Source organism: Leucopleurus acutus, assembly GCF_964270905.1.
Source record: "Leucopleurus acutus genome assembly, chromosome: 7".
In the NCBI taxonomy this organism is placed as follows: Eukaryota; Metazoa; Chordata; class Mammalia; order Artiodactyla; family Delphinidae; genus Leucopleurus; species Leucopleurus acutus.
In genome coordinates, this window is record NC_139150.1 from 9,797,081 (window position 1) to 9,811,928 (window position 14,848).

Consider the following 14,848-nt stretch of genomic DNA (forward strand, 5'->3'; position numbering starts at 1 on the left):
GCTTTCACAATAAATATAAAATCAATTTCCTGTTCTAGTTCCTATTCCAAGTTGAAAATGATATATCTGACTATGAGTTCCAACTACCTTCATCCTTAGGGGGGTTTTTTTTGTTTTTTTTTTAAAGAAGAGAGGAGAAAAGAAAGAAACTTATGAGACCACCTAAGTCAATTCTTCCTCATTTGAGGGCACTTGGATAGTAAAGGTTTCTACATAATGTGCACATATGAGCTTGCCATTTCACATATATATATATATATATATATATATATTTCTTTAAATGCTGTGATTTCCCCCATCAAATGCCACTCAAGTATTTCAAAAGTCCCTCCCATAATTCCACTATAAATTCCTATTTACAAACGTTCAGTACATCTGAAAGCTAGTAGTAACCTTTCATTTAAAAAATAATAATACGCAGTTTCAAAAGCTTTTTGTTCCCATTTCAATCAAAATTAACTTCAGGGCTTCCCTGGTGGCGCAGTGGTTGAGAGTCCGCCTGCCGATGCAGGGGACACGGGTTCGTGCCCCGGTCTGGGAGGATCCCACATACAGCGGAGCGGCTGGGACCGTGAGCCATGGCCGCTGAGCCTGCGCGTCCGGAGCCCGTGCTCCGCAACGGGAGAGGCCACAGCGGTGAGAGGCCCGCGTACCGCAAGAAGAAAAAAAAAGGAAAAATAACTTCATATGTTTCAAATGAAATTTTGCAAGTAATCAGAGACTAATGAAGACTCATTGATTTAACTAGTTAAGGGAGTCTGAGAAGGGAATGAGAATTTAAAGCAACCAAGTATTTCATTTAGAAGAGCAGCTAATGTGTAGGTACACTAAGTCCTCTTCACTAAGAAATACAATCAGGACTCTTGTCTCAGGAGAGACTCTCATCCCCCTCTGTGTGCACATTCCTGACTCCCACTAACATTAACAAGCACCATACATGCACTTGGGAAGAGATGCCAGCCTTGGTAGTACGTATGCATGGCAGCTGTGGTGACTAAATAATCCATACGGCTCTGAAGAGAAGTTATGGTTTGTTGGGTCTAGAGGCACACAGCTACAGTGGTGGAATTCAGACGCTAGAAGCAAGCCTCAATCTGAATGCTTGATCCAAACCCTCTCCTGTCTAACCATACCTCAGATTGTAGTTAAGCCTGGGTTTGGAAATTCTATCCCTAGCATGGTTTATACAGGTAGAAGTTCCATATTTGAGGAAACCTTAATTTTTTCACAGGCCCAGAGTTCTGTCCTCCTCCCCATCCACCACTCCTAACCCAGCATTCACTCATGCATTTCCCCACAATATATAGGAAATCACATAGTAGTTTTATAGAGAGAAAATCAAAGGCCTGGCTTAAACCGCAAAAGCAAAATCAGAATCAAGTATGAAACTCCATCTTCAACACGAAAATCAAATAATATAGTAATCTTAACACAAGAGATATATGCTGAAATGTAAATTCCACAGGTTGTGTAAAGGGCAGAATTTAACCATTAATTCTAATTCTTCCCAGCAATTAGAATTAGGTACTTAAGTCAGAGTCTTAATGCTCATTTAATATAGTTTCCTGAAGCCCAATTCAACAACTTCTTCATCCTTTCCAATGAAAAACTATTCTTATGAAGTTCAGTTTATACTGAAGACATGGGTGCATAAGCACACATACAAGTTTACACTTCTGAAAAGAAGTGATAACAGTTCACTAGCCATTTTGCTGAAATTGGGCTTTAGAAAAAAAAGACTGGATGACACAAAGTTCTTAGTATACTCTCATATATAGAGAACACAATGAAAACTTCGTATTTGTTATCCCCAGTTAGGTCAGTTAATATTCAGAAAAATTCTTTAATATTACATCTAAATAATCATGGGGGGGAAATCCACCAATGTTCTAGAAGCTTCTGGAGACCTTTCAATCAATTTTATTTATATGCAAAACCAAGAGAAACTTAAAAAAAAAAAAAAAAACACAAAGCTCCTCCTGATGCTAAAGCTCTCAATTTACTGACAGGCAAATGGCTTCATGCTGCCACTTAATCTCATTTCTTGCATAATGCCCTCTAATTAGCATATCAAAGTGAATTAATACTTCTAGGGCATTAGCAATGGGGAAATCTGCTCCAGGCTCACAATAGCAGTTAAGAGAGAGCCAAGAAATCCTCAAAAACACCACAAACCACTTTGCATTGCAAAACTGTTCAATTTATTTATCCTCTCTCTCTAAACACTTTTACCGCACACTGTTTTACTACTGTTCACCAAACAAAATGATAATTGCCAAAGTTACCAGCATCTGTAATGCCTGTTTAGAATCTTAATTTAGATTATGTTGCAGATAATTTCTATATGCAACCATTTGTTCTATTATAAATGTTAATATAGAAACAGAGAAAATGTTGACATTCTCAGTTAATTTGAGTTTGAAATAAAATTTTATGGGATTTTTAAATTTATTAATTTTTTAATGTAGAAAGCCACCTGCTGGACTGTGATGCATAAGAAATATGCTTTGAAAACTGATGTATCACATAAAACAAAACAAAACAAAAAATCATTTTGCCATAACATATGTTGAGTCTTCCAAATAATGGTTTAAACATTGTGAGGAAACAACGGCATTAAAAGGATACATTGTATACCAAGTTCTCATTAATATGATCACACAAAAAGGGTTATTGTTCAAAACAGCTTAACATTTGTAAAGCACTTAAATTGAAGAAAACAAGTACAAAACTTTTAACAATGATTTTTATCCATAATTACTTTTAAATGTTTTCAGTCCAAATGAGTTACTATCACGTAGATATAGTCAGTTAAAAAAAAAAAAATGCTATGCCAATTCAACTTAACACATCCTATCACACCAATTTTTTTTTACTAGACATACACTCAAATTTAGTACCAAAGCAAACTACTGTTACTATCAAAAACTACAAACATCTTATATTTATGGAATATGCCTATTTTAAAAATAACAATAAAGAAGAGATTCTGGTTACTATTCTGCCTACAAAGGGGGTAATTAGAATCAAGTGTTGAAGATTAATGAAATTTATTTTCAAATATGTTCTGTGTCTAAAGGTATATAAAAAGATGGGTTTTTTTCCAGAGGCTCATTCAAGCATTTCCTGCTAATTTATTTGCTAAATATAACACTATCACATAGCTGTGATAGCAATTTGCGTGTTTGATTAACTTCTATAACTTTGTAAAAAATCTTTTAGCCAGATCTAAAAAACTTTGACCAATTCACACTACATAGTGATATAAATTATTTACTCTCTTCATACGTAAAGACTCAAATGGCCTACTGAAGTAGAGCAAATGCTTGAAAAGGTCAACATGGGAGGGGGGTGTGCAAGCTTTGTTAGTCACTACCTAAATCATGCTGATCACACTGATAAATGGCTAAAACACAAAACTGCTGAGAAAACAAATAAAACATAATTCTCATAGTGTCAATATTGAAGTAATAAATACCTAAAGTTGTTCACGTGTACATAGAGGAAAAATAATCTCAAAATCCTTATTTAACTTGATGTGTTTGGTGCTGATGCGTTAAGTATTTATTCTGAATAGACACCTCAATGGTATGAGTACAAAATAAAGCGATGACTGATTTAGGGTGTGGTTCATGAAATGTGGTTTTCATTCTTCATAGCCGTACTTCATGGAACTTCATCCTACACAATGCCACCATAGACTATCAAAATATACATAATCCAAATAAAACATTAAACTTAAAGGTCTTGGAAGTAGCCATTTACAAAATTTGTAAACAGAAATCTAAAAGTACAAGCAAAATTAATTAAAAGGAAAAGGATCCTAACATGAAAGATATACACACATATATTTTATGAAAGCCAGTGAACCAATGTGTTCTTTGAGGCAAGGCAAGGCTTCCTTTGCCACTGTATTAATATACTTCTGATTCAGAATAAAATTATGTAAATTAGTATAATAAAATAACATAGTAAAGTCCCAAATAAAAACCAGAACTACACAAATCTATAATAAAATGAAGTCCACTAAAACTGAGGCATGAAAGAATTACTTGCACAGATCAAGTTAGTATTGACAATAGGGTTCAATATCCTTTTACTGGGAAGAAAAAAAAAAGGGTTGGAAGACAGGTCCATACTTTAAAGAGAATACCTGCTTGATACCTTAGATCATGAAGTTCCAAACCAGTAGAGAAGTAAGATTTTTTTTTCTAAGTTGTCTATGAACATATTACATGTATTGTCTTCTAAGGATGGGAGAGGAAGAGTAAAGAAAGTTAGAAAAACATCACTCTTTTACATCCTCCCTCAAAATTTCCTTAAAAAGCTCCAGTAAGTTAAACAAATCTATAAAAATAGAAAACAAAAAATATTCTTAAACTGCTCTGAGGAAAAATTTGTAATAAAGCAATACAATTTATGACATTTCCAAGATAAACTAACTTTGTATTTTTTCCCGTTTAAGCATTTAATATTTCCAATGTAAACAAGCCATAATGCCTAAAACTGATATGAAATTTACAACGTTAAAGGTCCATTAAAATTTGCTTCAAAATAATTTTGAAAGGGTGGGAGTTACAGAGAACACAGGATTGGCCAAGTGTTGCTAACTGCTGAAGGTGGGCAATGAGTTCATAGGGATTCAAGTTTCTCTTCTCTATGTATATTTTACATTTGAAGTTGTTCATAGTAGAAAGTTTTTTAAAACTAGAAAATAAGTTCACAAAAATGAATCATGTATGGAACAGTGCATTTGTTTTTAAAACTTTGGAACAAATAATGATAACTATATTGGAAGTATCTCAAGAGCAACTTAAAAGAATGTACGCAACATATATAACATTTAGACTCACATATAACAGTTTTCACCTTTCTTGTTAAATTTTCACTCGATGGAATATTTGGGTTTTATACACTGGGAATTGAAGAATTACATGGCACTGAAGAAGAAAAATGAACAAATTTTTATATTGAAGCATTAAAATAAAAGAAAACAGACCAGAAAGACACCATGAGTCTCTAAACCTTTAGAGTCAGAATTAAATAGAGGTGTTGACTGAGAGTACTTGCCTTACCCCTCTGAAAGCTAGTCACACTTACAGCAGTAAAGATAAAAGGTTTAATCATATATATCATATTCTAAATGCATATAAAAACTCACAAGCTACCTTCTTCATCCAGTTTTGATATGTAAAATCCTTATGACTCTTTCTAGGGAGGGTTCCTTTAAAAGGAAAGCATTTTTAATAGTAATTTCCTTCTTCTCCTTAAACATAAAAAATACTTCAACCAGTCCAACCAGGCAAGCAGGCCTTTCTCTTCCCCTGCAGACACCTCCTGCAGTAGAGAAGTTCATTAAGTTTTATGATCTTCCCAAGTCAGTCCTGCTTATAAGCCTCACAAAGGCCACAAATCTGGCAAACCATCATGTATGCCATTAGACATTACTAGTAAATGAATGCTATTTAGGGTTTGTGGTGGCAATAAATCAGAGTTTGGTTGGCAGCTATCAATGTGGAGTATTTTAACCTACCGTTTAGAAAGGAAAAGGTTATGTTGATTTTTTTTTTTAATACACCACATTTTTAAACAATATGACTCAGATTATATACTGTTGAACTTTCATTTTAAAATTTTTTTAATACATTTTTTTCTCAAAAAGAGCCATTTCCTTCATTCAAACTCTCATAATTAAGGGCTTTGGAAAGAAGACAGATTTATGAGGATGGAATCCTCTCACAAAGTACTTCAACAATCAAGATTAAGGTGGCCAGAAAGATGTGAGGGAATGCCCCCAAAGAAGTATGTAGATCAGGAGACCTCATAGCATCACGGATATTTAATGATAGATAGATGGTAAAATATGGCTAAAAAAAAGAGAGAGAGAAAGAAATCTTAACATATCAACAATTACCTCACTGGTTGCTTACTTAGTTTAAAATGGACAAATATCTTGTTTTAAAGCCTGTAACTTTCAGGTGCTTTCAAAATGCATAAATACCAAAATTCAACAATGACAGATATTTCTGCCCCAAAATAACTGTATGATAAATTTTATGAAAGAACACATTTTCAAGAAAAAGCAAGCATCTCATAGTATACTTTTCCTACCTCTGAACAAGAAAAAAATATAATTATGGTAGATTACTCATTTATATGTCAAAAGGGAAAAATACCTTTTCTTATTTGGTAGGAGGGAAAAAAGATGTTTTCCAAACTAAATCCCTCATGTGCATCAGAACTTGCAGTGCTCACTGCCTGATCAGAAACCTCAAAATCTACTGGGCAGATCTACAAATACGTGGATATTTTTTTAATGATTTTGTCTTATTTTAGAAAAAGCATAACTGAAATGACATTATCCATTGAAAGGACAGCTTTACCCCCCATCTCCCCACTAGTCAACCCCTTACCCCTCTATTGTGCAGGATAGAGTCATCACGTAATGTTCCCAGTTTCTATTACAAATGACTAGGTAAACTTTCTCTAGGTTATAGAGAATTAATCTTTGGATACTATGTTATTAGATTTAATAAAATGATTTTTTTAAAAGCATTATGCAATATACATTATATCCTACAATGCTTATTTTATAAGTTTACTGTTTCCAAAGCATGACTGTGGGAACAGATTGGGGGTGTGGGGGGAGGCCTGGAATTTGCTGTCCCAGTTTCTTTGCTTCGGTAACACTAATGTCTACACAGCTGTTTTATTTCAAATCAAGGATTCTGAGTCCAGCGTCCCTGTCTCCTTCTAAGACTAGTTTTGGAGTGAGGTGGAGCTATGAGTAGCAGGGGAGAAAGGAAAGCAGAGAAAGAGCTTCACCCCCATCAATCATTCAGTACTTAAATCCCGTCCCTCTCGAGCTCAGAGAGGCTGGCAGGAAGATGCCTCTGCCCAAGCCGCCTTTACTCTTTGTCGGCTGTTGGCTTTTACAAAAGAGATAACGTGCAAACTTGGATCCACTGGCCAAAGCACAAAAAGAGGATCTAATTTACAAGTTATCACTGAAAGCCTCACAAACAATTTTCAAAACACAAAAATTTCTTTTGTCAGCTACCTCTTGCTTCTTAAACAGCAAGCGCCCTGCCAAAGCTCTCTCTGCCAGTAATCCCAGACTCTGAAAAGGCTTGTTTCTTTTTCGTAACTCACCTTTGACATGAGGTTGACTATACTTTCCTTTCAGAATGGTGTAACTTAAGTCTTGTGCAAATAAGCAACTAGAGGACTTACGCTTCCTAATTGAATTCTGCCTGCTGCTAAACGTCTAAACAAGAAAAGCAGTTTGCTGGGTTTGGTTCTCAAGCTAGCTAGGCCAAAACTTTAAAAAGGCAAAATAATAAATACAAATCATGAGGAGGGGGTGAGAGGGGAGGGACATCAATCCCCTCTCCTAGTAACATAAAGCCGTATAAAGTTGAATCAATCTTAATATTCACAACATAGTCAATACCCCAGTGCTTAGCTGTCAGCAGAAACTGAAGTGGAGCCCTGATAGCAAGAAAACCCTTGGACATTAAGCAACATAATTTACTGAGAATTACACACTTTTAGGCTTCTAAACTAAGAATCTTCAAGATTTAATGCTTGATGTCTCATTTTATAGTCAGATAAAAATTAGCTATGTTTTAAATCACAATGCTTTCTAAAGGTAGCTAAAAATCAACAAAGAGTAAAAGTTAGTAATTTTAAATGCCTGTGGTTTTCAAAAGTAAAATACATCTTAAAAACAATCACTCAACATTAAGAAACCATGCACACTATGTGAATGAAAAGCAGGAAAAGCACTCTTTAAGGATCTCAAAATTTGTTGTTAATTATGGTTTTAGCTTATATTTTAATACACAGCAATAACCCCTCACCTTTTATTGATTACTTTTAGGATCAGAATAGAATTGCAGGGTGAAAAATCTGTTTAAAAGGAGGGCAACTCTCCTACCAACTAACAATTATATACAGTGTGCTATTATTTGTACACTCAATTTAAACACAATCACATTTAACCTTTTAAATATCTCCACTTAAACACTGCTATAGCCTAGACTTTAATTTTCTCTTCTTTTCTCTTGCCAACTTAAAAAATGGCAACTTTATAATACTGTATACCCAGCATACATACATACATACACACACACACACACACACACACACACTTGTTCACCATATACAGGGAAGATAACGCCAAATAGGACCTAAAACATCTAGATTAAATCTCTAATTCCACTTGAGTCGCTACTATCACCTCAAGACTAAAATATCTTCAATTTTAAAAAGTCTAACAAGGAAACTAAGTTGAAATGAATTGTCAGAAATTTGTCTAATATGTATTTGTAGTTTTCATTCCAGCACTTCTGTAAAAGCTGTCTCCTCATATATTCCCTGCCTTGAACACTTCAAAAATTGCTCAACCTGCACCTGTGGACCTTTTTCTACTTCATAAAATATATTAAGTATGCTTACAATGTAATGGCTTTAAACATAAAATTTAATAAAAATATTAATAGATGTAATAAATACATTGTATATGCCTAAACATATCATTACCCTTCCTGCTTCTTAAAAGTAGTATTCCCAACTAAAACACTAATTCAAACATGCTACTGGAGTCTGTTCAATTGCATCTACTCTTCTATCTGTGGAACTGAAGCTTAAGGCTACGTAAAACAAAGTTCAGAATATGCTTCTCCCCGGGTCTCGGTCCCTGGCATCCAGTCTCCCGTTGCTCCTTTTAAAAACTGACATACAAACAAGGCGAAAGGAGCAGGAAAGGGTGGCAGGCGCTCCCGGCCCTCTCCCCGCCTGCAGCCAGGGGTGGCCGCCTGGGGACTGCGACCCAGACCCGTCCGCATCTACACTTCATTTTACACAAGGAGCGGAATTAAGAAATCGACTCCAGATTTATTGCAGTTTTTTCTCACGATCAGGAGGTGGGAAGGAAAGAATGATCAAAGATGGCGGTGCCCAAAAGCAGCAGCTCTCAACTGGAGAGGAGAGTCGAAGGAGTAGCTCGGACCCCACCTCGGGGGTCTCCGGGCCCACTGCGGGGCGCAGCGTCTTACCTGTTTTCTCTTTGATCTCACACAGGACGCTGAAGAGCGCGGGTTTCATTCTGTGACAGTTCAGGGCATGTTTCCTTAAAAAACAAATAGCAAAACACAAAGGTATTAGCATCACCTATGGAATAATATGGCGCCTTCCTTTAAGTTAGACCCAATATTTAATTCCGGCCCCCTATTTTGGAAGGCTCTTTTGAACCATCGCAAGTCAACCGAAACTCAAGTTGACTAGTTAGCGACAGCCGACAAGCTCCGGCGGCTAAAGCTCCAGCCCGCACGAAGCGCGACCCATCTGCCCGGCAGTCAGCAGTCTCGGCCACCGCGGGACGCGAATCTGCTCGGGGAGCCGCGATCCGGGGGCAGACGGCGGCGACCCGCGAGAGGCGACGGCGTGGAGGGGCTCCTGCGTCCGCCCTCCGCCGGGGGAGCGGGCGCTGCGCGGGCGGCCGGCCGGCTGCGGCCAGCGGGCGGTGACAGCTCGGCAAAGTTTGCGAGGCGGCCCTCCCTTCCCGAGAACTTGGCCGCCCGCGCCCGGACCCGCCGGGGAACCGCCCAGCGCCCAGCGCCCGGGCTGGGGCGGCCGCCCGCATGGCGAGGTCGTCCCGCGGCCAAGCGGAGCCGGGCGCTGGGACCCTGGGCCGAGGAGAAAGTTGCACTTCCCTCAAGTGCGGCCCGGGGCCCGCTCGCGGCGGCGTGCACCCGGGTCCGGGCGGGAGGTTTGAATCCGTGCGAGGGGGCCGGGCTGCCAGAGGGCCTGACTAGGGGGGCGGGTGAGAGACACCCACAAAATCCACGCGGCACGAAGTCCGTCCCGCGCCCCGAGAGCAACTTTGCCGACTCCCACCCGCGTCGAGGGGCGCCAGGGCAAGTCCCCCAGAGGCCCGGGCCGGCGGCCTGTTTTCGGAGAAAGTTGCCCGCCCCGGGCTGAGGACCCGGCCCGGGCGCCACCCCGGCCCCGACTGTGCCGCGGGCCCGGCTCCCGCACACACACAAAAGATGCTTAATGAGACGACACCAACTTTGCTTGCGCCTCGTCCAAGCTCTGGTCGGTGATGGTCATGATCTGGTGGAGGATGTCGCCGATGTCCTGCTTCCTGCCGTCGCCGTCCGCCCCTTCGTGGCCGTGCGGGGGAGGCGGCAGGGCCATGCCCCCCTGCACCGAGTGGCCCGCCAGGTTCACCCCGGCCAGAGTCTGCAGCATCCTGGATTGATCGTCCATCCCGCCGCGCGCGGGCGGGAGCGGGCGGCGGCGGCGGCCGAGGCGAAGGCTGAGGCGGCGGCGGCGGCGGCGGCGACGAGGGAGGAGAAGAAAGAGGGGGAGGGGGAGGGGGAGGCGGCCGCGCGCTCCCCGCCCGCGCGGGGAGGGGGCCGCCCGGCCGGCGGGGCCCGCGGCTGAGGCGGTGCGGACGGGCGCCCGGTCTGGCTTCCGCCGCCGCCGAGGCTGAGGAGAAGCGGCGGGCGGAAGCGCCGGGCTCCGCGTCGGTGGCGGAGGCGGAGGCAGCGGCGCCCGCTGCCCTCACGCGGCCGCCGCGCCGCCTCCTCGCCGCCGCGCGCCCCGCCGGGTGGCCCCGCTCAACTTGCTCCTCAGCGCCAGCCGAGTTGCCGGGACGCCCGCCACCCCCCGCGCCAGTCTGCGCACTCCCTTCCCTCGGCCGCCGCCGCCGCCGCCGCCGCCTCCGCCGCCTCGGCCGGGCGGGATCCGAGCCCCAGCGGCCCCGGGGGAGGGAGCGGCGGCGGCGGGCGGCGGCGCAGGAGGCCGGCGGGCGGGCCGAGGGGAGCGGAGGAGGAAAGTTTGGGAGCGGGCGGACTGGCGCTGCGGATACGCGAAGCCCGATGGAGGGCCCCGGCGGGCAGTGCGCGGAGCGGACAGCAGATTGATGGGGCGGAAGAAGTCGCCGCCGCCACAGCCGGAGCCGCGCACCCTGCCAGCGGACCGGGCTCGAAGGCCGCTCGGCTGAGGGATTGACAGGCTGCCAGTGCCACTCACTCACTGCGGCCCCAGCGCCCGGGGGGAGGGGCGGGGGCAAGCGGGAGGGCGGGGGAGTGCTCTGCACGCCCCGCCCCCGGGGGCGGTGCGCGCGCTCATTGGGCCTTGCGCCTCCCGCCGCCGTCGCTGGCACCGCCCCCGGGCTTCGGCCCGGCCCCTCTGGCCTCTGATCCCCTGAGCCCGAGAGCGCTCGGATCCTTAAGTCTCATCGCGTCCTCGCCACCCGGGATGGGCCGCCTCGGCCCGCAAACGTGCCCACACCCCGATTCCTGCTCCCTAGTGTTAGCAGTCATGGGTGCCAAGAGTTATGGACGGGACACGGGGCAACTCGCTCCAAGGCCAACCATGTGCTTCCCCGCAGCGCCGTGAGCTTCACGCCTCGGACAGCGCCTGGTACACTTTCCGGCTCTTCCGACGCGAGGTGGTATCCTCAGGGTACCCGGCCGCCCGTCCCAGGCCAATCGAATCGCGCTCGGATCCGAACGGGGCGGGACAGAGGCAAGAAAGGGCTGTCCCTATTGGAGCGTTCGAAAAGTCCTGGGCAGAGGCGGGGACGCAGCGCATGGGGGCCCCGCCCATCCCACGATCACCATAGTAACCGAGAGGTCGCTGCTCAGAGTTGGCGCCAGCGCTCTGGCCTTGCGCTGTCCCTCAAGAGGTGACCAGGTAAGGTGGGAGCCCGTTGTCCCGCATGCTTCATGCCTGAGCTCAGTGGATATGAGTAACACACACTTTCCCTTGAAAGAGGAGCACATGAAAATGTGTCAGAGGGAAGTGGATCCGGGAGGAGGGAAAGGGCCTGACATCCAGGACTAATTAACAGTTTACAACCTTTTACACACTCTGCAATTCCTGGTAATCCAGGGACCACTCCTTCCGCAGCGTTTGCTTTCAGCCGCCTCCATATAGACCAAAGCTGCAAATTGAGCTCTTTATTACAAAGATATGTTTATTTAAGGATAGACTGGATTCTGCTTATCAATTTACCCCACCACCATGAGTCATTTAATGTTGGTGACTCCAGCCACGGATTGTCATATATATAACACTTTTTCTTCCATTGTACTCTGCCTACAAACAACTAAATGCTCACATTATTTGGGGGTCTAGACTTACACCGCTTGTGGACGCCTGAGCTTCCTCTTAACCTAATTTCCCAAACAGAGCTTCAACGTATTTTCCCCATTTAAGATCCATGGAGCTCACCCTAGATGGGCCCTTTGGTTAGGTGATTCTGAAAAGTCCTCTTGTTCCTTCCCCAAACTCAGTAAGCTGTCTTACCTGAAACCAAAAATAGGGTTATGAGATATGAAAAATTGTTCTTACTCTGCAGGGTTTAATGTAGGACAAGCAGTTCTTTACATGCCAGATGGATTCTTGGAATGAAGCAGGCTACTCGGTTCCAGGTTCTTTCCTTCATGTGTTGTGTGTACTTTTAAATACTCCCCACTGCAAAGCTAATAGCTAACCCTACAATAAGGCAAGCTAAAATCTTTACAAACTGCACAGCTGCTGGAGAGGGAGTTCCAAACAATCCCTGCTTCTTACTTCTGAAGAAGCCCCTTTATGTCCGTTAATATTCCCGGCTCTTCTATAACCCATATATGTGTCAAGTTTCTGATTCTTCTTTTAAGCCCCCATTATGGGTTACTCATAGTCATCATTGATTGGACTTCCTTTTTATTCTTAACTTGTTTTTCAAAAGCTGTCACCAGATCTTCATATATTTTTGCATAAAGGAGCAAGAGCAAGCAGCCAGTCTTTCATAATTGCCAACGCTGAAGATGTAAAACCACGGAATTCTATCTGAAAGATGTCTGAAGCTCTAAATTTCTTCCAGCTCTAAAATTCAATGATCCTGTGACTCACTATCAGACCTCCTCCCTGCCCTCATTCTAGGCTCATAATCTTGACTAATCAGTTATGAGGATGAGCCTAATTAGCAATGGGGATTTATGGTTATTTCTAGCCCACTTCAAACAATGAGTTATGTAAGCAAAGCAACATATATAAAAATGTAAATAAAATTAAAGAAACACTTAAGCAAATAAAGGCAAATGGGATGTATGGGCTATGTAAACAAACGGGAACATAAAAACATAAATCAGAATTAAGAAAACAGTTAAGCAAATGCCACCAATTAGGAATAAAACAACTTGTTAAATGTCTAACACCCGCAGCTATTTTATGGTGCACACCTCTAAACCCATGGTCATTCAGTGATGTGGAAACTTGATACCATAATTCTGCATTAAGTGATTGGATTAGATTGACCTTCTGCTTGGGAGGCTTCTCTTTTGTTATTGTCAATATGAGTTGCAGTAAAAGCCAGAGGGTCCTAGCAAGGATTCCCTCACAGGCTCATTGACAACTGCCATTGATTTAAAGCATAAATTCTTTTAGATTGGTTTCCAAGCCCCAATAAACAGTGTCAACTAATTGCACATGCTCCAAGATCTCCTGTGCTTTTGCCAGTTTCTCAGGATGTTGCCTTGTCTCACTCAGCAATCTGAGTCGCATTGTTGGTGCCTTCACAGATAATAGAATAGAACCTCCCTAAGTACCTAAATCCACCTTTGCTGTTTCTAAGGCAGTGATTATTAAAAAGTCAAAGGAAATGGAATTTACTTTTGGTGAGTGTACATTCATGTAAAGTGAACAGTGACAAAGTGGTGACAACCAAGTAGGGGGTCTGTCATATCCATCCCTTTCCATGAGCTTGGTTTATATTAATGGCACCACTGCCTATATCAATATGGTGATCATCACAGCAGATGCCATTATCCTGTACGCTCTCAGAGTAGGATACTGTGCTCTGTCTTCTTACTCCATCTTATTTCAATCTCACAACAGCCCTACCTAGGTGAGATTATTAAATATAAGGAAGCAGACTGAAAGACGGTAAGGAACTTACACAAGACCACCAAGCCAGTAAGTAGTGGACCTGGGATTCAAATCTTGATCTGTGTGGCTGCAAAGTCTGCCCTATGAAACACTGCAAAAGAAGTCATTTAATCAAGATTACTAAGTAAAAGTCACAAGGTTTCACAGGTGAACTGTAAATTAATGAAAGTAACCAAGTACTTAATAAAAAGAGGATAAACAACTCTATGAGGGATTAGAGGAATCTGGGTCTCGTGGCAGCAGAACAGGGAAATGAAGAACAAAGCCCAGCCAGACCATCCTTCATGGCCATCTAGGACCACACCTCTCTGAAGCTTTCCTGCCATGCCTGCCTTCATTGATCTTCATCTGCTGTAAATTCTCTCCAAATATATTGCCTGTAATATCGTAATTTACCATCATACTAGATAGACCCATGTTGTTTACGCTCAATTCACCTGTTAGTTTTCTCATCTAGTTCATATGCATGTTAAGGACAAAGTATATATTTTGAGATGGACTGTCACATGACTGATCTGGCTTTAAAAAAAAACAAACCTCAGATATCTAAGAAGTTGTCACTCTGGCGAAATTGACTAAATACTTATTCCCAAACATATCATTGCTCCATCACTTTGGGAATGACTCTTTAAAAGTGGCCTTTACAGTTGGTAGTACATGTGACATGTGACAAATCTTCATCTTCTGAAGATGTATTCGATTGAGCAACCAAAGGATCAGTGAGATAACAGTGCACCCTCCTACTCTGAGGTCCTTCAAAGAGAATATTTATTGGAATACATAACTTCTGAAAGGTTTGATAGAAAGCCCCATCTTTAACATCCTTTCATTCCTCATAGCACCTAGTACAGTGCAGTCTCATACATAGTAGGCACTTGGGGCCAACACTGTCAGTTGCTGT

The 14,848-nt window shown here is 42.9% G+C and overlaps 1 protein-coding gene across 2 annotated transcripts in view; it reads right to left on the reverse strand.

Annotated features, from left to right (window-relative positions):
* The window catches only part of PBX3 (PBX homeobox 3), a 231,656-nt gene extending 220,990 nt beyond the window's left edge, over window positions 1–10,666 (reverse strand). For both annotated transcript variants that reach the window (XM_082842759.1, XM_082842758.1), the window contains exons 1-2: window positions 10,076–10,666; window positions 9,060–9,133 (exon numbers count right to left, since the gene is read on the reverse strand). In XM_082842759.1, the coding sequence (XP_082698885.1) occupies window positions 9,060–9,133; window positions 10,076–10,275 (274 nt within the window). In that variant the 5' untranslated portion in view covers window positions 10,276–10,666. The remainder of the gene's footprint in view (window positions 1–9,059; window positions 9,134–10,075) is intronic.
* Between the last annotated feature and the right edge of the window lie 4,182 nt (window positions 10,667–14,848).